Source organism: Triturus cristatus, chromosome 2_2, assembly GCF_964204655.1.
Source record: "Triturus cristatus chromosome 2_2, aTriCri1.1, whole genome shotgun sequence".
Taxonomy (NCBI): Eukaryota; Metazoa; Chordata; class Amphibia; order Caudata; family Salamandridae; genus Triturus; species Triturus cristatus.
Window position 1 is genome coordinate 548,306,064 of NC_140582.1, and position 22,483 is coordinate 548,328,546.

General features: G+C 45.0%; 1 protein-coding gene across 1 annotated transcript in view; it reads left to right on the top strand.

Annotated features, from left to right (window-relative positions):
- The window catches only part of LOC146862495 (uncharacterized), a 596,942-nt gene that overhangs the window by 49,283 nt on the left and 525,176 nt on the right, over window positions 1-22,483 (top strand). The window contains exon 2 of the mRNA XM_085641700.1: window positions 11,801-11,901. Within this exon, the coding sequence (XP_085497826.1) occupies window positions 11,801-11,901 (101 nt within the window). The remainder of the gene's footprint in view (window positions 1-11,800; window positions 11,902-22,483) is intronic.

A 22,483-nucleotide genomic window follows, 5' to 3' on the forward strand; every position in this document is an offset into this window, starting at 1 on the left:
TATACCCTAAAGTTGCACGAGCAACAACAAACTTTTCTGGTGGTATAAGCAATGCTTCTTGAGCGTAACCTGCGCTATAGCCTGATGTTCCTGACCAAACTCAGGGTGTTACACCAGGACAAGGTGCAGTTCTTTACCTCTACAGCGGAAGCTTCGGACTGGGTTGACACTCTCCCAGTGCCCCCTTCTCAGCCTTCGAGAAAATTGAAAACATCATCCACCATAATGACTAAATGTAGATCATCACAGCAGAGATGCCGAGCTCAGAGAGCTGCACATCCGAGCTCACAGACTGCTCGGGGTGTATAGAGGTCTGTCTCTGTGGCACATTACGCAAAGCTAATGCCCAACCGTTAACACCGGCATCCCACTTGAACAGGTGAAGCGGCCCTGAATACTACTCGGACAGAACAGATGATGGCAATACATAGATTTCATATGTCGGTCTTAGCCGGTTTGTATGGATCGTAGACTTTATGGATCAAGGGCACAGGTGGTAACTCTTACGTAACTACCACACATGACATTGACCTTGATGCACATTGGTCTTGCGGTGTCTGCAGTTGGGCCCCGGCAGCTGTGAGAACGGGGAGGGAGATACTTCCTGGAGCTGGGCTTTTTACATTCTACTCCTTTTTTTGGAATTTGTCCTGGAAATAAAGTTTCTATTGAAAATTGGGTGACGAATTATTAAAATTACTGCTCGAAGGTGTTGTTTTAGAGTTCACAGCATTCTAAGGTAGAGTACAGGGGTAGTATGGCTACGTCAGGACAGCGAGGGGGGCTTCTTTGCTCCTCATCACCTCCGGTAACGGTTGAGGTGCACTGACCCCTAACGTGTCATACTAATTACTTTTCTTGATTTGATACACTTATAAGAATAAAATTGGGTATGGGGCGGGACCAGCGTTTTCCACTGTTACTTGTTGCAAGGTGGACGGGTTGGTGGTACTACCCAGAGGGTGGGGGGAGTTGTGGGTAAAAAGGGTTACAGGTTTGTTACAACACAATTGGGGGGGTGGGTTACTCAGGTGGAGGGAGGAACTGTGGTTGGGACGAGGCGATATGTGGAACTTTGTCCAAATATGGACCAGCCCCAACAAGTACAATAAATAAGATGGATAGGACATTCAAATTCATGACATGGAATGTCAGTGTACTAGCACAGCCCAGAAAGCGTCAGAGAGTACATGCATACCTTAAAAGTTATCATATAGCAGTTGCCTTTCTTCAGGAGACGCATGTGTAGTGGGACTGTCTTCCGGCATTGTGAAAACGATGGAGGGGTCAATTATACGCACGGTCGTTCTCGGGGTTTGCAAGAGTTACATGGTCGTTACGTGATCGCCGGGATCGCTGGACTGGCGAGATCTGTGTTTAATTTCAGTCAATGCTCCAAATGCGGACCATACACAATTCTTTACTGAAATAATAGCAGCAGCGACCCCACTCCTGGCTAATGAACTAGTGCTCGCTGGTGACTGTAATTACATATTAGATCCTATTTTAAATTGCAAACCCCCCAAGATGCACACAAAGCCACACATGAGAGCACGTTTGCAGACATTAATGCGAGAATTAGGCCTTAAAGATATATGGAGGGAAGGGCACCCAAATGTTAATACATTCTCTTGCTACACACCAGCAGCAGGCATCCACAACCATCACAAGTAAACAGTTTGACTCCATTTTTACCACTTGTTGAGTACTTGCCTCCATTCTGAACATTACTGAGCTCATGCCTAGTAAACCTTTACTAATGGCTCCCATGACAGCTACCTGAGGCTCAGGCAGACCTGTTTTACAAGCGTCTTCAGTGCGCTCACTGTGGTAAATCAAACTCATTCCAGTTTGTAAGTGCAAGTTAGGGGTGTCCGAGAACGCCTTTCGAGGCCTACATTCCCCGAACTGAGTGAGCATATATACCTTTCAAACGAAGGCAAACATGCTGGGGGAAACTGCCTAAATTCCCTAAAGCACAAATCATAAACTACCAAGAACATTAGTTTTTAACACACTGGGTAGTCAGTGAGAACGTAGCATATGTTCTATCCACTGTTACGTGCAGTGCTGTGACTGTAATGCACTTATCATACAGCAAACTGAACATCTACTAAGTTCTGACAGAGGATGAACATGGCAAGAAGGACAAACATTTCAGCCATGTGTGTATTGTTGGGACAGATTTCTCAGTAATGGTATGATTCTTTTGTAAAATGCACTTTCACCCATGAGGGAATCCTTTCACCGATGCAGGAGCATTCAGGGCGGATCCATGGATTAACCTAGTCGAAGAGCCAAGTGTTCAGCTTTGTATGTAATGCAGTAATTTTAGAAACCACGCATATGTGTAAGGACAGGCCTTTTCGTCCTTTTGGAGCCAATTAGTCAGTCACTTCTCCTTCTTCTGGTGCTGCGTCTGCATGGATTGTGTGTGAGTATGAATCTAGCTGAGCAAGGTGTCTGGAAGGTTTCTGAAATCCGAGGCGGCATTGATGTATGCCAGGCCCATGCTGTATAAGGCTTTGAAAGTGTGTGGCAGAAGTTTGAAAAGAGCTGTGGATGGGTAGTCGGTGAAGCTGTTTAAGGTGCAGTGTGTGTACACTTTGGGATGTTGAGGGAGGATGCTACCTCGCCTAAGGTTTTCCTACCTGTTCATGTCTCTGTTCTCAAAGTCCTGACTAATCCGGTATTCTTGCCAAGTGAGCCTATACTAACTCCTTCCGTCGCTAGCTACTTGAAGCTCAAGAAAACGTCTTTCATGCACATTTGGTGCACTCACTATGCATGCGCCTTTGGTGCACTCACTATGCTAAATCCATCTCCTTCCTATTTGTGGATACAAGTTGAGTTGGGGGTGTCCGAGAATGCCTGGGGAATACTTCTTAAGTTTCCTCTGTAATAAGCCAAACAAAGGTCTCATGGGACTCATTCACCAACACTTCTACTTTTGCTTTGTAAGTGTGAAGTTACTAATTGAATTTAAAAGTAGAAGTGTTGGTGAATGAGTCCCACGGGACATTTGTTTGACTTATTAAACTTACTCTGCTGCTCGTGGACAATCAGGGTGGCCCTTGTATTATATACATATGTTTCTTAAAAAGCACCTAAAAAACTAGTCAAGACTTAGTTTTTGCCACAGAGTGTACTCTGTGACAATGTGACTTTTGATCCATCCATGATTATGAGCAGTGTAGGGACTATAATGCACTTGTCAATCGGCAAACAGAACACCTATTACTTTCTGATGGCAAGTAATGGTGTCGAGCAGGCCATAGAGGCAGACTAGAGAAAAAGAAATTCTACGGCTGCTTGCCTAGTGAAGCAGTAGCTATGGAAGGTAGGTACCCATAAACAGCCATTGAAAAGTTTACCTTACTGAGCTCCACTTCAGTCAATTTCCCAATACTTCACTTTTGTATGATGTAACATAAAACAAGTAGGAGAACTGGCTGAGATAGGCACTGGGGATTTAAACACGACTCTCCTGCCTCTTTCCTTGCTTAGATCAGACGCCACATCAACAACATAGTCTGCCTTTTTAGCTGTTTCAGGAATGCGGACAGCAAAGTGTCAATCCTACAGCCTTGTCGCATTCTTCAGAGAATATGAAGTGGAGGCTGCTTATTCTGTGGCAGTAAGACTTTCAATGATGGTCAGCTGAAAGTCAAGGAAAGACACAAGTCTTCCCCTGGTGGTCTGACGATAAACATAAACATTGTATGTTGCCATCTGAATCAGGTGGGTAAACACTTTCTTATAGTATATGCTAGTTTTTACAACTCTCATTGCATGGCTGAAGAACCTGGTCATTGTTATCGACTCCACCCATGTACTTTTTATAATCAAGTACACAGGTTGTCCTGTGAACATCAGCTGTTATACTCTAAACCGTGATGGGGGAAGTTCTCTCATTATGAATTGTTGTGAGCACGTACAAATCACACCTATCAGAGAACTTGACTGCGAGCAGTTTGTTGGAACGCCACGCAGTGTTGTGGGATTTTTGGAGCTTCTTACAAACCTGTGGGAATCCTTTGCCGCAACAACAAACTGTACCACATGCCATAGTGCCAGCTTTGTACAGCTCTACTCCCTTATAGAAGTTGTCAACATAAAGGTTGTAACCTTTGAAGGAGTGGCTGGACAAGCTTCCATACAATCTTTCACGTGACTCCTAGCGTGGTACGGCAAGCTACAGGGTTTAGAGTGGAGTCCTCACCTGTATGCACTCTCATGCTGTAGACATAGCCAGTAGAGCTCTCACGCAGCATGTACAACTTGATGCCATACCGAGCTCTTTTGCTCGCAGTGCACTGCATGAACAGCAGCCGGCTTTGTACAGGATCAAGAACTAATCTATCGCTATCTTCTTTCCAGGAGTACAAATCTTTGGAAACCTGGCAGACAAATGTTCCGCAACAGAACAAATTTTAAACAACCGGTCATGGTCTGGATAGTCCTGTGCCAATGCCGCAGAGTGGTCATTGAAATGCAGCATACTCTGCAATTTCAAAAACCGATCTCTGCTCATGTGCGGTGCGAAGGTGGGTGTTACCCAAACCATGCGAGTAGACCAGTAGTGCTGCAAGCCTGGTCTGTGTTATAACACCATTTTAAGCTTAAGTCCCCAAAATATCTTCAACTCCTCAAGTGAAGTGTTAGTCCACTGATGTGACCTGGAATGAGCCCCTAGAGTGCCTCCATGATCCCTCAGACACTGTGCGACACACACATTTGTTTGCCGCACAATTTGCTCAAGGAAGTCAACATTCAAAAGGAGATGGATGTAGTCAATCGGCAAAAAATTGGCTGTATCAACTGTACATCCAGCATCTCCAGTTCACAGTGGAATTTGGAGCAGAGAGGACACCTAATGTGCTTGCTGCTGTACGTGCTTTCTGTCTGGGTTGGTTTACCCTGCTACTGTCGCTTTGCTGCACAGACTGTGCTTGTAAAGGGATAGCATGACTGCCATCATCATGTCGCTGAAAATCGCTCAAGGACAAGTCATCACATGGAACTCCCCAGACTGAAAAATCGCTTACAGATTCAGCTCCATTTACCTAGCCCTCAGATGCTGACTGCTGCCCGAGTTAGGACCTGGGCAACAGTCATCTGCCAAAACACCATCTCTACTGGCTAAAACCTTCCTTCTAAAATACTGTGCTATGTAGAAGGCAGAAGAAATGTTTAAAATCAGTCAGTGGGTGTGTTCGTGTGCTGTGTGGGTGGAACAGTAAATAAACACAAAAATTATGTATCTGGTTCCCTAAATCTCCTGGTTCTCCAGACAATAAAAAAAGACACAAAAAAAGACACAGTAGTACTTCACCTTGCCACATACCCAATGGCACAGCATACGTTTGTCATGGCTTCTACAAAACTTTATTGTTGGTGGAGTTGCTGGGCCTTTGCCAGTATAGAACTAATTACATAAAGCCAAAAATCTATCTTTGATCTCAAGAAGCATACAGTCGCATAGTAGCCACTGTAACTTTGTTCTCAGGCTTGCGCCTTGTAATACCAAACAGTGCTGTCACCAGGGTCACTGGAATTATGCAGCCGGAGAGCACCCAATTTTGCAACAGTGTTGACCACATTATACGGCAAGAAAACACCAATTATGCAGCATAATGTGGCACATTTTTGCCATGTGTGTACAGTGTGGCTTTTTTTTAAATAAATGTGTGCTTTCCCATTTGGGGCTCAATCGCCCCACCAGGGGAAAACACACTTTTAACAAGGAAAAAACTATTCAAGACCGAATCTCCACACACACGCACAACAGTAAAGAACTCAGCATCATCAAGGAGTTCACCCAACCCACCAGTGAGTCTACTGACATTCCTCCCTCACAAGACCTCTGCAACAAACTCATCACCTTCTTCCACCACAAAATCAAGAACATTTATGACCACTTCAACAAAGACAACCAACACACTGAACTCTCACCAGCCACCCCGACCCCCTGAAGCCAACTATTTACAACTGGACAGCCCTCACCCCCGAAGACACACTGAAGACCATGAAGTCAATCCACTGCGGGCCGCCATGGACCCCTGACCCCACCACATCTTCAACAGAACCGCCGACACCATCGCACCCATTCTCCGCCACATCATCGACAGCTCACTAGCGAATGCCTCGTTCCCCGACGACTGGAAACACGCTGAGATCAACCCCCTCCTGAAGAAGCCCTCGGCGGACCCCACTGACCTCAAAAACTATAGACCCATCTCCCTGCTCCCGTTTCCAGCGAAAGTCATAGAGAAAGCCAGCAACAGCCAACTCGACACCCTCATCGATGAGCACAACATCCTCGACTCCTCCCAATCCGGTTTCATTAAAAACCACAGCACAGAAACCGCCCTCCTCGCCGCAACAGATGACATCCGCTCCCTACTGCACAAGGGAGAAACAGTAGCCCTCATCCTCCTCGACCTCTCAGTGGCCTTTGACAAAGTCTCCCGCCGCACCCTAATACGCAGACTCCACGACGCAGGGGTCTGGGACAAGGCTCTTGACTGTATCCACTCCTTCCTCTCTGGGAGAACGCAGCAGGTCAGACTCCCTTCTTTCCTCTCTGACCCTACACCATCCACCTGTGGAGTCCCCCAGGGGTCCTCCCTCAGCCCCACGCTCTTCAACATCTACATGGCTACGCTCGCCCCCATCATCAGAACCTACGGACTCAACATTGTGTCATACGCAGACAACACCCAACTCATCCTCTCCCTATCCAACAAACCCAACACAGCCAAACACAACTTCCAAGAAGGCATGGAAGCTGTTGCCAAATGGACGAAAAGCAGCTGCCTACAACTCCACACCGACAAAAATACTCATCATGGCCCCAACCCCCGACGCTTGGAACGACACCTGGTGGCCCCCCTCCCTTGGAAAACCATCCACCCCCATCCATCACGCAACCTTTGATTCATCCTGGACTCCGAGCTCAAAATGGACCGCTAGATCAACTCCGTCGCATCCTCCTGCTTCCACACCCTCCGCCTCCTACGTAAGACCTACAAACGGATCCCCCTCGAACACAGGAAGAACATCACTCACGCCTTCGCCATCAGCAAACCCGACTACGGCAACGCACTCTATGCCGGAATAAACAAAAACCTCACCCGCAAGGTACAAAACATCCAGAACGCCACCACAAGACTGGTCCTCAACCGGCCAAGACACTGCCATATCTCCCAGCATGTGCGCACACTACACTTGCTCCCTATCGAGGCTAGAATCACCTTCAAGATTCTCACCCACACACACAAGGCCCTCCACGACACCGGACCAACATATCTGAACAGCCGACTCAAATTCCACGCACCACAAAGGACCCTACGATCAGCCCAGCTCTCCTACGCTGTGGTCCCCGCACCAGAAAGACCAGATTGAGAGGCCGCTCCTTCTTCCTCGAGGCCAGAGCTCCACCTCAGACAGACAACATCTCTCCCCTTCTTCACGTGAAGCCTCAAGACCTGGCTCTTCGCCAGACCCTCTCCTTGATGGACTGGAACATGCATCCCCCCCCAAATCCCCCCTCCCCCCGACTTGAGACCCTTACGGGTGAGTAGTCACGCTTAACAAACACCTGATTGATTGATTGATTGACTTTTATTAAAAAGAACATTTTTAAAAAAGCTCCAAAGGCTGTTGAACCCATGCCCTCTGGGACGACCCCAGCCACAATTTTTTGGAATGAAGGTTGGGACCACAACACGCCCCCCCCCCCCCCGCAAAATTCACATAACAAATATGAGTCCAACGGGGGTCAGCCCATATGTCAGGAGAGCCAACCCACCGACAATTTTACTTTATGCATTTTTTATTTAATGTTTTTACTTCCCCTGGGGGCACAATAACAACTCACTTGGGGGGGGGGGGGAACACAATATTTTAATTGTAATTATGCCCCCAAAGGGAGGTTGGCCCGTTCACCATGAAGGCTGAACCTCCCTGTCTCACCCCCAAGCCCAAATACTAGTCCCTGGTGGTTAGTGGGTTTCTGGCAGTGGGTCATTGTGCGACAGTGATCCACAGCCAGGAAGCTATTTCAGAAAGGCCTCATTGGAAAGGGGAGGCTTTCCCTTTTCCAACGTGGCTTCCATCAAATGTGAGGCATTTTTTTTCCCACTGGAGCGGGGGAGAGCTCTTGCCACCTTGCTCCTCTGTGTCCAGTTGGTAATCTGTGACCATGGCACTCTGACATCACAGATGGGCGGGAGAAGGGACAGGGGCTGACACAGAAGTGATTCCGTGTCTCCCCAATCTTTTGTTTAAAAAAACAGGTGTCCTCGGGTGCAAACACAGCAGAATGCTTTCCAGTCCTCCTCAGTGTTGGCCAGTGGCCGACAGATGGCCGGCGGCCACACGTAAGGGGTTAAGCAAGTCCAGTGGCGTTCAGATTAAAAATAAATACAGCATAATACTCTGACTCGAGTCCCTAAGACTATGCAAGCAAAGCTCATTCTTCCTAGCCAACATTTCTACATACACCAGACTAGCGAGTCTTAATATTTTTACTTCTGTGGACCCCTATTGAATCTATATAGGAAGCCAGGGCCCTCAGCCTAAGCCATTTCTTTGAGTCGACCCTCAGAGCAATACACAGATCTACAGAAAAAGGAATACACTAAACAGATACACAAATTATGAAATAGCTTGCTAAATTCACAACCAAAAACTTATTCAGAAACCATAGTTTAATTTTAATGGGAACGTTTAGAGATTTTTAAAATATGGTTTAAGTTCTGAAATGCAAAGCAATATGGTAAACTCTAGCGTACCACTTTTTCTTTTTTGCTCCTAATGCTTGTTCTCTTTTTAACTGGCGCATATTCCCAGAATTCACAAATCGATTTTACACATAGGAGCTTATCGATTGACAGTGCAAAATGTGATGTGCCTTACTGACAATCTGAACAAAGAAGCTATTCTTTGTGCCTATTTAAAACTGTACTTCGCAACTCTCCTGAATGGTACTGTGAGCATTATGGACCCATCTAATTCCTGCTTCTGGATTTCTGTATATCCTCATTCTATTCTTATCAGAAGATTGCAAAGTGACTTGAACAGTGCCGCAAGGATGTCTGGTGTTGGAAACAAATATTTGATCCACAGTGCGATTCAGTTAAAGGCTGACCCTGTTAACTCAGAGTGGTTCTGTTAAGCGTGCTCTTTAACATTTGCTTCATTCTTGTAGTTGTATGCAAACATGTATGTAGGAGGACTGCTGCTTTAAACACTTAATTAGTGATGCAGGATCACCTTGATAACAATGTGTAGTGTTATGTTATTTAGCCTGCAGGTTACTTTTTCTATGCTATATCTGGCACCCACATTTCATGTTAAAAAGGGAGTGATTATAAAAGTAGTTAGTGGAAGCATCGAGTCTCCAGGTGGGGAGTGCACTGCAGAATGAGGCCTAAAGTGAGTACCTCCAGAAAGACTTGTCATAAATGTGCTATGAAAATCTTGCTGGCTATATACAAAAGCGTTCACACAGCCCGCACCTTGACGCTTAGCTGGATCCTCGCAAGCTCCCCAGGTTATTCGCGGTACCATACGGGTTGCCACGGAACTCTCGGCTACCTTCCACGCTGCCGTTATCCGGACTCCCGCTCCACGGCTGCATTGATTTTCCGAACGCTTCTATACGCACGTTCCGGCTCCCTCGGAACTCCCTTCATATTCAAGAACTGGCCTGGCTCGCATCTGACGGACCAATTCACTTCTCCCATTGGCTCACCGTCACCTTGGTTCACTTCTCCGCCAACACGGATTCTCAACATCCTACGAGTCCCGGCCTGAGACGGTATCTGACGGGCCATTTTTCTACTCACAGTGTCTCACCGCATTTCTGGCTCAATTTTCCCGCCTCCACGTAATTCCGAACATTCTACGACTCCCGGACTTCAACACTAATATTCGCTACCTCCCAGGCAATTATTTGTCATTCTCTTGTCCTGAAGAGATCCCACCACTCGCTAAGGGATCGAAACGTCGTCGACAACCATTTCTAAACTCCATTGTATGAAATGTCTTACTGACTTTTTGTTAACAATTATCTTTGAGCACCAAAAAGTCACCTTTTTAAATCACTTGCCTGGGTACCGGAAATCGGCTGATTTCCTATCACCCTGCCACCAACTCACTCACTGTTTTAAATCTTTTTTCTCACTAATTACTGTAACTTACTAGTTATCTCTGCATTGTCTTCCAACATAAAACCCAATTTTTCATTGTACTAATTGTGGCACCTTAATTTACTCTAATTGAATGGGACCACTGTTCCTTTATAATAATGTTTACACCCTTGGTCCCTTCTGACTCCTAGGGTCTCCTTATTCCTTATAATCATATACAAAAGCGATGGCATTAGCCAGGGTCAGCGGATATAGGATGATCGTGGGTCAGACAAATGGGACATAATGGATTATTGGTAATTATTTATATTGTCCAAAGACCTGCTACATACAAAATGCTGTGTTTAGCACGTTGTGCCCCTTAGATTGGCCTAAATGGCACCCTGCAATATTTACTCCTCAAAGGTACCATTTCCTCTTCCAAAACCATCCAATGTATTCCCTGGCCTTAATACTTGCTGTGTTTCGGTCCCCTTACACCTCTAATCTAAATCCGCTATTTGTGGTGTGTAGGTAGACTCCAGTACTAAGGGTGACCGATATTATCTCACCTTCTTCATGAATTCTCGGCAGGTGGAGTAAAGGGAAGGAAATCTATGAAGATAACCTAGTTGTATCTCAGTAAGCCGAGATTCTTCACACATTATCTGTATTTGTGTTCTTGTTTGTTGTATTTAGGGAATGATACTGCCCTATTTCTGTTTCTTATCCGCACTTCCACAGTTCTCACCTATGCAGAATGACTGCAAAAGGCACAAAGGTCAAGTGGCGACATGCAACTTGCTGCTCACCCATTTAGAGGCGGCCTTGTGATGTGACGGCGATGAGCGCAGTATGTGACTAGGTTAGAGATAGGTTGGAAAGGCCACCTGCATACGAATGGGGAGTAGTCGGTGAACACATGCCTCGTGTTACTGTGTAGCTCTGTCTCCATCATGCGCACTGTCTCGCGCATACACTGAAGATGCGCATCCGCTCAGATGGGATCCATGCACCCCAGCCTGTGGACAAATGGACTTGGTGCAGCAGTAGGAGCTTCAAGGTGGCCAGAGTGAGCTGCTGAAAGCAATCCAATGTAGTCTTCGGATTATGGATGCTTGTTAGAATGTATTGTTTTTTTAGAAGAATAGCTTCCAGCAGACTGTTTATCAGACTGAGGGGATGTCCTCAATTAGTAAAACTATGGATTTTATCTCATGTGGGTATTCCTTGAGCCTGCATCCAAATATCTGAAGACCTTGAAACCACGAAATACAATTTACATCATATCATATCTTGAATGGCTAAATTAGTTTTAAGTGTTTAAACTACTGATGAATTATTGAAGTTGAATTATGAACTATTAAAATTGTAACGGTTGTCTGAAACGCTGCTCGCATTGTTTTTATTAACTGTTCCCCATACCTCCTCTGCGTACTTTGACCCTTATGTTGAACGTTTTGACAGAGATTTGTTAGAGATGCTTCCAAAGTCTTGGGTTAGGCCTCTTTTCGACTCCAAATTATAGCGACAAGTGTTTTCAAGTCATTTGTACCAGACATAATGTTTCAGTCCTTGACTAACGTAAGACTCTTTAACTCCGGTAAATTCTAAAACATAAGCATATAGTGTATGACAAATGACATTATTTTTTTTCTCCTTAGTTCCTCAGTTGGTGTACAGTGGGAAGTTGGATTTCCTGGTTTTTGATTATCTGTCTGAAATTACAATGTCTTTGCTAACGGCTGCAAAATCAAAATCTCCGGTAAGAAAAATACAACCAAACATAACATGATGGGTTGGGGACTTTAAAATTACCACATTTATGTTCTATGTATGAGGTGGAGGAGGCCCAATCCTTATTCTACCCACTTGTTACACTGTGCCTGTTTACTTTGTGGTCTTGGCTGGCATTTTTGAATGCTCTTTATGCTATGAAGTAGGTGTGTTAGCTTATAATAATTTGATCACATGTAGCATATGTGTTGGAGGCCTTCGAGTAAATGTGCAGAAGTACCGCAAACAATATTAAAGTGTTTAGCGAAGGTCAAGGAAGGAGCATTTTAAAGTTATATGAAACCATTGTGGATGTCTGACCACGAGATTGTCAGAGATATTCTAAGTCCTGGGCAAAGTGGGCTCTGCACAGGGCCCCCACCATTCTAGGGGCCACGTCATTAAGCTGTCAAGACCGTCCCAAACAGTGACATGACGCAAACATTTTGGGGATTCTCGTATGAAAAGGGGTTCCCAGGTCTCCAATATCTCATAAATATTCAAAGGCTTTGCACTGAAGTGGGGCCCCCTGAAGGACTGTGGTCCCTTTAAAGGTGTGAAGGCCAACAAAGGGGGTTGTCCATGATCATACCATAGTCGCTGAGGGCGTGAATGAGCTCAAAATGGACAATAAATTCAGAGTTGTTCAGAGCAGGGACCCTCAAATGTTGTTTGGTCCGGGGCCTCCAAAGTCCTTAAGATGTCCCTTGATATTGTCAGTCAGATTTCCTAATGGGCTCAGTAGGTCCAGGAGAAGTAGACAGCACACCTCAATGTATAAGGACTGCTGTCACAAAACAGGACTAGCTTCAAATCAGCCTCATTCGCTGCTGTTTTTCCCAAGACTTAAGTATACAAAAAGTGATGGATGGAATGCTCAAATTAATCTCAGCAACTGGTAATTACTCAGGCTACATCCCATTTCATTGCACAGTGCCACCTCAATTTGGACCCAGCTGTATGCAAATCAATCTGGACCTTGCTCCCGTGGGAACAGTTTAGCCCAAATTGCCAAGCCAGGTCCTCCCTGATCCAGAACACAAGCAACCCAGGACCGGTTTCGCCCTTGTTACAGGCTCATCAGCTGGGTATAGCTTAGTTCTAGTGACCTAGTGTGCACAGGACCCACATCGGGGGCATACCCTTCTTATTTAGGGTGACATACTAAATTATAAAATAAGTGATGGATCGAATTATTGATTTAATCTCAGTCACTGATAATTGAAAAAAGATTTGTGTTTAAGACTGTGCCATGTACTAAAAACTGTCCACCACATTGGCCCAGATTACTTATCTCAGCAAATTACTAGCCTTCTCATAGGCTATGCACTTTAGAGGCCCTATTGCTCACTTTTCCCAGGGTCAAGCAGTCTCACTCGGGAGGTATTATTTTTCCGTCAAGGCTGCAAAACTGTGGAATGAGCTCCCTCTTCATAAGATTCGTGGCTAAGTGAAGAACATACTCATGCAATACGTACAATGCAGGTATCTTGTACCGGTTGAATTAACAAACTTTAACAAGTTAAAGTGAGAGGTTTGTTTATGTCAAAGACATGTTTGAAGCATTGTTGATGGATATGTCAGTGGGGAGATAGACAGGGAGATAGGCCAGGAAGAAGAGAATTAATTTTAAGCTGGTGTAGAATGAGTTCATTGAAATTATTAGCGTTAGGAACAGCCTATTTATGTGGTTGTGGCATGGGTCAAAGCAATGGGGGTTTACATTTTTGGATATACAGGTCAAGTTTATTCCACAGTCTATGTAAAGATTGGGTGTTAAAATATGTGTTAAGTGCTTCTAACCCTCCTGAGAAGAACCACACCTCCCTGCAGCCTCCGCCACTGAGAGGAGAGCCCAGACTGGTTCTGCCCGGTTTTTGCACCAGCCCCATCCACTTCTTAGCCCCGCGCCATCTCCCACTCGTGGGGCACTTCCGACCCTCCTGAGAAGAACCACACCTCCCAGCAGGCCCTGCCAAACCACGGCCCAAGGGTGGTCCCATCAGAGCCGAAAGGTGTTGGGCTGGGTCACCCCTCTCTTGCCAGACCCCCTGCTGAAGGTACAGTGCCCACTGCCCCTGTGCTGCATACCCCTGCACTGTCTGCTCTCCCTGCCCTGCCTGCTATCCCTGCCCCTGTGCTACCTGCTGTCCATTCCCCTGTGCTGCCTGCTGCCCCTGCAACTGTGCTGCCTGCTGCCCCTGCAACTGCAATGCCTGCTGCCCCTGCAACTGCAACGCGCGCTGCCCCTGCACCGCCTGCTGCCCCTGCTGCCCCTGCGCCGCCTGCTGCCCCTGCGCCGCCTGCTGCCCCTGCGCTGCCTGCTGCCCCTGCGCTGCCTGCTGCCCCTGCGCTGCCTGCTGTCCCTGCGCTGCCTGCTGTCCCTGCGCTGCCTGCTGTCCCTGCGCTGCCTGCTTTCCCTGCGCTGCCTGCTGTCCCTGCGCTGCCTGCTGTCCCTGCGCTGCCTGCTGTCCCTGCGCTGCCTGCTGTCCCTGCACTGCCTGCTGTCCCTGCACTGCCTGCTGTCCGTTCGCTGCCTGCTGTCCCTGCCGGCTTGCTGCACCTGCCCATGCGCTGCCTGCTCTCCCTGTGCTGCCCATCCTTCCAGGACCACTAATGGAGGCCACCGCATGACCACGCAGCGGGCGTGGTGCCAACACACTGCCAGTTGGACAGTGCCCATCGCCTGGACCCCTGGCTCTCATGCCCCTGACAGTACACCACCAAGGAACTCCTGGACCTGAACCCCAGATGCCGAAACAGCTGCGTCCTCTCCACAAAGGACAGGAGGGTCACGTTTTTCAATACAGGGACCTCAATTGTGGAATTCTTTGCCCACCACTGTGAGACAAGAAATAGACTCCATGCATTTTAAGAAAAAGCTGAAAACATGGCTTTTTACCCAAGCTTACAGTTTTACACAGACTTTCACAAACTGTGACTTAGTAACGGCGCGCCCGGAGACCTGATGGTGTATGTTTGCTTTAAAAATTTCCTATAACAAAACAAAGAATTCTCCAACCCTACAGCTATAGAGAACACCATCTACCCCTCCCAAGAACTCTGCGACACCCTCACAGACTACTTCCAATGCAAGATCACCAACATCTACACAAATTTCAACCTCCAGCCCGCCACCGTCAACACCAATGACCTCAACCAACCAGCGAACATCAGCCAAACCATTCACCACCCTGACAACCTCAGCCATCATGTCTTCCATCCACTCGGAGGCGCCCGCTGACCCTGACTCCACCACCTGTACAACCTCACAACAAACCATATCAGCACGCAACTTACCAGCATCCTCAAGTCCACCATCTCCACTTCAACCTTCCCGGACAGATGGCAACATGCCGACGCGTGGCCCCTCTTAAAAGAAAAAAAAAAGCCTCCGCTGACCACAGCAATCTAAAAAATTATCGTCCAATCTCCACACTTCCCTACCCGTCCAAAGTACTCGAGAAAATCATCAACCAGCAGCACACCGAATTCCTGGAACAAAACCACCTACTGGACGCCTAACAATCTGGATTCCATGCTAACCACAGCACTCACTGATTGCCGCCACCGACGACATAAGAACCCTCCTCGACCGCGGAAAAACTGTGGCCCTGATCCTCCTCGATCTCTCTGTGGCATTCAACACCGTCTCCCACAACACCCTCATCAACAGACTCTACAGCATAGGCATAGAGCAAGATGCCCTCAAGTGGATCAACTCCTATCTGAAAGAGTGCACACAGAGCATCGCACTGACTCCCTTCATCTCCACACCCAAAGACATCCTATGCGGCATACCACAAGGATCATCCCTCAGCCCCACTCTGTTCAATCTACATGACCCTAGCAGATGTCGTCAAATCCCACTGACTGAACATAATTTCCTAAGCAGACGACACTCAACTGGTCTTTTCCCTTACAGAGTACCCCTCCAAAGCCAAAATCAACTTCTGCAATGCCAATATTAACATAGCAAAATGGATGAGCGACAACTCAACTCCGACAAAACTGAAGTACTGATCATCGGGATGAACACCTCTGCAGGGGACCACAGCTGGTGGCCTGCATAACTCAGACCCATACCGACCGACCATGTAAGCACCCTTGGCATCATCCACGACAGCCAACTAACTATGAAACGACAAGTCACCGCAGTCACCTCCTCCTGCTTCCACACACTTAGCATGCTCTGCAGAATCTTCAGATGGATCCCAACAAACACTAGAAAGACCATCACTCAGACCCTCGTCCCCAGACGCTTTGACTACGGCAATGCAGTCTACACCAGCATCTCTACCCAGCTCCTCTAATGACTCCAGTCCATACAGAATGCTGCATCCAGACTCATCCTGGACCTCCCCTAATGAACCCATAGTGCCCCCTGCCTGAGAGACCTCCACTGGCTCCCCATCCAGAAGAGATGCCAGTTCAGGATCCTCAGGCTTGCAAACAAAGCCCTCCACGGCCTAGGACCTGCCTACATCCACCATCCACTGAACTTCCACCAGCCCTCCAGACACCTTCACTTGTCCTCACACACACTCCCCGCATCCGTAGCAGCCCCAGCAGTGGCCGATCCTTCTCCTACATCACTGCCAAGACATAGAACAACCTTCCCCTCAGAAACTCTGTACAGCCTCCTCACTGGCAGATTTTAGAAAGACCTGGCTCTTCGACAGAGAAACAGTACCCAGATACCCCAGATACCCCAGATACGGTGACAGTGCTGCACTTTACAACTATCTGATTGATTTATTGATTGAAGTGCTAAGAATTCTGCTCTTCTGGAGAAGCAGACACATGCCCACCAGGTTAGGTGGGATATATTCTGAAATGAGTTCCATTTGCATAGTATACTTTTTATTTCTACGGTTATGACCATTTCAAGCATCTCGTAGTTGAAAAGCGTAAGTTCAAGAGAGTCTGGAGGGTCATAACAATTCTAACATTGATTTGATTCAATATGGCCAGTTTTGAAGAGCTTCACAGGTGTCGAGTAGGCCTCATGTAGTGTCCACAATTTACATTGAGACACAAAATGAAACATTGCTTATTTTATTTTTTTTTAAGGAAAATTTCAAACAATTTTTCAATGAATTTTCAGATATGGTTGGGGAGAGGTCTGTTGTGGGAGTATTTTGCCACTTATTTTGTATCCCTAAAACAAGCTTTTTATTAGCGTTGTTTGAGTTTAAAATTCTATCACTTCTGGTTACAGCATGTGGTAGAGCAGAACATTTTGTTAGTAGGTTGATGAGGTCAAATGTGTGTTCCATTGAATTTTACTCCGAGCAACCGTAAGTTTCACAAATCTGTATAAGTCAATGTTGATTAAGCTATGAGTCCATTGTAGCTCAGCACTGGGTTTAGGACTTTTTAATGGACCAAAGTCTTTTATGTATAATATGTCTTCGACCACATTGGGAACTTACCTTCTATTTTAACTTTTGTATTTCCTCAAAGAGAGGCAAACTCTGATGGTCAAGGATTTTAAGGGCCAAAATAGTGTCTCTGATAATACAGTGAGAATGATGAACTTTGAGTTTTTTATATTGTTAGTGTAACTGGCAAAGACAACAGCTTTATTAGATCTTCTATATGTGTTCACAGGGTTTGCCATCGTCTTTGGGGCGAGTCCACAAAGTGGCCTGTCTTACTAAGCAGGCAGTCTGGTATTTAAAAACGTTTGGGAAACTAATTCTCCTTTCAGACTTGTTCAGAGAAATCCTACTCCTCTTGTTCTTCCACATGAAGTCTGATTTCAGAATTTCTATATTTTTTAAAGAAGTTGGTTGAGTGTCGGAGGGCAGCATGAAAGTAAAAAACTTGACTTGAGGGGCAATCATTATTTTGAAACATTCTGCTCTCCCCCTTTAGGTCATAGATTTTGATGATCATGTGGAGTGTAGAGCTTTCCCTTTTTGTAGGAGGCTGTCTTCAGCCTGCTCTCTTGTGTCTTCAAGGTTATACCTAATTTGTATTCTCCGGTATTTGCTTTGGGTTCATTGCCATCGTAATTTCGTGTTAGTTAGTATTGGTCGTGAACATAGATTGTTTAAGGGGCAAAAAAATCTGGTTTATCTAGATTTAGTGAGTAACCTGAAACATTTGTGTAATGGTTAGTTGAGTTTAAAATCGTAGGTACTGCAGCTTCTGCATCTTATGAGAAAATTAGCACATCTTCGGCCTATGAATCATTTGCAAAAGGAATCCCTTTGATGGATGTGCTCACCCTGATTACCAATAGCAAGGGTTCGATTGATAGTAAGAATTTTTGTAGGGATAGTGGACATCCTTGTCTTGTCCCTTGGGAAAGCTGTATTTCACGAGTTAGATATCCATTGACCCATATACGGGCAGAATGTCTGGTATAAGGAGCAAAAACCATATGTACAAAATTGTTACCAAGGTTCAGTTTTACATGACTGATAACAGGAAGGCCCGCAAACCCTTATCCAAGGCCTGATCTGTGTCCAAAGCCATGGCCATCGTGGGGTAGGATCACATTTTTGCCTTTCTATTGTGACAGAATATCCTGATGCTATCAGTCTTCCTTTCACAAAGCCCCTCTGGGCCAGTCAGTGGGGGTAGAACTTTTTACAAACTCAGTGCCAGAGCTTTCACTTAGTTGTTACTGTCTAATTTTATTGGGGAAATTGGTCTGTAGTTTGTAACCTCTAGGGGTCTTTTATTACCGCAATTGTCTCTTCAGATGCTGAACCTACTTTTTCCCAGAGGCCTCGAAGTATTTATTTAAGGATTCTATGTCAGATAGTAGACTGTTGTCGATCTTTTATCAAAGCTCACTGGGAAGCTCCTTTGCAAGATTTTTGGAAGATAACTGCTCGTTGGATTTCCAAGGTGGTTATACTTTGATTGAGAAAATTGTATTATTGGAATCACTAAATCATGATAATTGTTTTTTGCCCTGGTAAACGTGGCTCAGATTAGTACTCTTGGAATGTTTTTGCAATCTCAAGGGGGTCAAAAACAGTAGTCCCAGATTTGTTTTTAATGGCAGTAGTGAGAGTGTTATTAGTCTCATATTTAAGGTTTTTGGATCGTATTCTTCCTGCTTTGTTTGATTCCTCATTTCTTTCTCACTATTTTGAACCAAGGTGTGAGCGCGGGTGCTGATTATTTGTGTTACTCTTATTTCAAAGGCTTCAGTTTGTGTAAGAATTTGTTTTCTTGTACTGAATAGTTTATTCTCTAGTTGTTTTATTGTAGATTCTAGATCGTTTAATCTTTTGTTTGTTTGATTTCCGTTGGACATAATATCAATGATCAAACCTCTAATTGTTGCTTTCATTGCGTCTCATTGAGCTTCACTGGAGATGCTGTCAGTAGTATTTCCACTGAAAAAATTAATAACAGTGGGGCTTACTTTATCTTTTAGTGTTTTGTCCAAGATGAGCTCCTCGTTCATTCTCCACTGTTTCTCCTTATTTTGGATGTGTGTAGTTCGAGGGTGATGCAGGCATGATCAGATATTAATATCAATTTGATGGTGGGAATTTTAGCTTTGGGTGTGAGGATGTCATTAACCACAATATAATTAATTCTGGACAGTGTTGCATGGATGGGAGTATATTTTTTCAAGTCACGGCTGCAAGGCTTTGGAATATGCTCCCTCTCGATCTTCAAAAGATTCCTTTTTTTATTTTTTTATATGGCGCGATTTAGAACCGAGACATCGGGTATTAAAGGGCTTTACATGAGCACCAGTTTTGTTACAGATTGACATATTCATTTGTGTTAGGCACTGGGAGATTAAGTGATTTGGCCAGAATCACAGGATGTTGAGTGTTGTTCCTGAGACTCAAACCCAGGTTTCCCAGCTTCGAGGTTGACCACTCTAGCCGTAAGGCTACATCCTCTTCCCCAGAGATCCACATCCTCATCCTCTTTCTTGGTTTTCAGGAAAGTAGTAAAGATCTTGCTTTTCAGGAATTAGAACTCTACCTATGTCGTCTCTGTTTCTTTGATGCTCCGTTTTAGTTCCAGGACAACCGGGGAAATTTAGTTTGCACTTTCAAAATGTCATAACATTTACGTAAATACATGTTTCAACCGCAGAATGCCAAAGACTTGATACATTGACAATATTTCACCTAGGCAATTCCTGTATAGCCTGTGTCAGTGGTTTGCCGGATTCTTAACAAATTCAGTAAATGTTTTTAAAGTGGCTAGGTGCGTAATTATTTTTAAATCCGAACCTAAAAAAATAGTTAAAAGTAGGGTATTAACTGGCAAGCTTAACAGCGATCTTCTACATTTATTTCCCTCAGGCAAGGGCCTGTAGATAAGGTGATCCTCATAATATGGCCCAATAAAGAGCAGCACCCTGAGCTTTAGCTTAGCTCTTTGTGCCTGCAGAATCGGGGTCACAGACCTAGAGAGGGAAACTTTATACATTCTCAAGACCGCCACAGCTGTATGATCAAGGTGCTCATTTTAATCTGTAATCCCCATACAAGAGTCAGACATTTTTATAAACAAGTAGACAAAACTAATAACTCGTTATAGTGCATCGCCCCCAGTGTAGGCCTACCCTAATTGCCTCTAGGTGGCTTAAAAGCCATGTATTTTGTTTTTGTGATATTTATATCTATGTTCCTCTGTTTGCAGATTTCTAAAAACCAATTATGTAAAGATTTGGACACATTAGAGCTTTTTTATATTAAAAGAGTGTAATCCGCAAACAAAAGGCAGGGATTTTAGTGCCATCTATTATTGGGGAATCATTATCACAGTCCATCATGTAATCGATCTCATCAATGATATCTAAGGAAAATACTTTAGGCACGAGCACACATCCTTGGTGAATTCCTCTTTGAATCAGTTTTCGTTCAGTCATATTCCCCTTAGCACTTCAGTGTACTTGTGGATAAGTGTCTAAATGTAACCTTAACAAAATTGTCACTAATTTGCCAGGGACTCTCAAACTTCTGAGTGTTTTCCACAAGCAGTCTCTATGGACCAGGTCAAATGTAGCCTGATATCAACAAAGGCCACGTATAGATGCCACAGACCTCCAATGAATTAAAGCTGATCAACACTGCCGATCTTGACACGAAACCCTGCTTGGAGGGAGGACAATATCTGTTTCTCCTGCATCCATTCTTGTAATTTGTCAAGCATCTGACTAGCAAAAATCTTGTGCAGGTTATTTATTAAACTAATCAGTTTGTTTTAGGCTGGATAATCCATGTTCCCCTACTTGTATATGGGGATAATTTCGGCCCTCTGCCAGGTGCCGAGGGATGTTATAACCATATAAAATGGCATTTGATATTAGATTGAAATACGGAGGCCAGATAGGTTGTGCCCTGGAAAACCTGCCAGGGATTGTATTGGGCCCAGGGATCTTCCCACCCTTTAGTGATTCAATTGATATGAGACTACCAAATAATGGGAACGATGCCAGATCAGAATTGCTTTTATCATGAAAATCTGGACATTCTGTTCAATCTGAAGGCAGGTTGCAATTTTATATCTGGTTGAGGAGGAAATAAAGATCAGATAAGGGGTCGACTCAAACATGAAGGTGTATGTAGTGTGCCAAACTAGTGTTTGTATGTACGCTCATGTGCGTCACATGCCAGGAATATTGAATATTGTTTATTTGCTTCACGTAGAACATGTTGCCAATTTGTTTCCTCCCAGTTACTCCTACCAGTTTCCAGTGCACATGTATACAATCTTCTAGCCACTTGAGTATAGTCCTATTTTTGTGAGACTTTTTTTAGCGCAGAGAGAAGGTTAGTTTTAGTAAACCTACATTCTCTAATGTACCATGTTGTAGTTTTGGTATTTGAGAACTAGGACCACATTCCGTATAAAAGGAATCTCTCAAGACTTTAAACGGAGAGTTATGGACTTCCAGAATTGGAATCTCGGTTGCATTTATGCACTGTAGGGTCTGGCCAGGAATAGCTTGGTTGCTTGGCAATTTAATAGGCCTGTAATTGTTTGTCATCATTGGCACAGGGACATTTGTGTTGTTAAGTTGGCACAGATGTACCAGCGGGATGCCTTATAATTTTAGAACCAAGCATCATGATGGGTAAATTTTACCACATCATCAGGAAATAGCCAGAGTTTATGGTCCAGAATGATGCAATCATTCCTACTTTTACAATTTGCCCTTTTAGAGGTACATTTCCCCCCCATTGTCTGATTTCCTCTGCCAATTGCAGGAACACAGGCCATAATTAATTGTCTATGAGGCTAGCTGTAGGGTTGCTACTTGACAACTCTTTATTGGTTTTGTCTCCACGCTTGGGATTGCCCAAGCCTCACCTTCCGCCTCCATTAGGGAGCACATGCATTCCAAGGGCTCAAATGTCACATTCAAACCGCCAGCAATTAAAAGTGGAAATGTATTAAAAGTAGATTATTCAGTGGGCTTCCCCAGAATGCATAATGTAACATAATCTTTGTTTCCTGGAGTGGAAAAATATACACGTTATACTGCTAGAATATTTAGGGATTCTGTATCCAACCTCCTTATTTTTCACCCTCTGGAATTGTGAACCAGGGTCGGTAAATCCCCAGATGGGTGA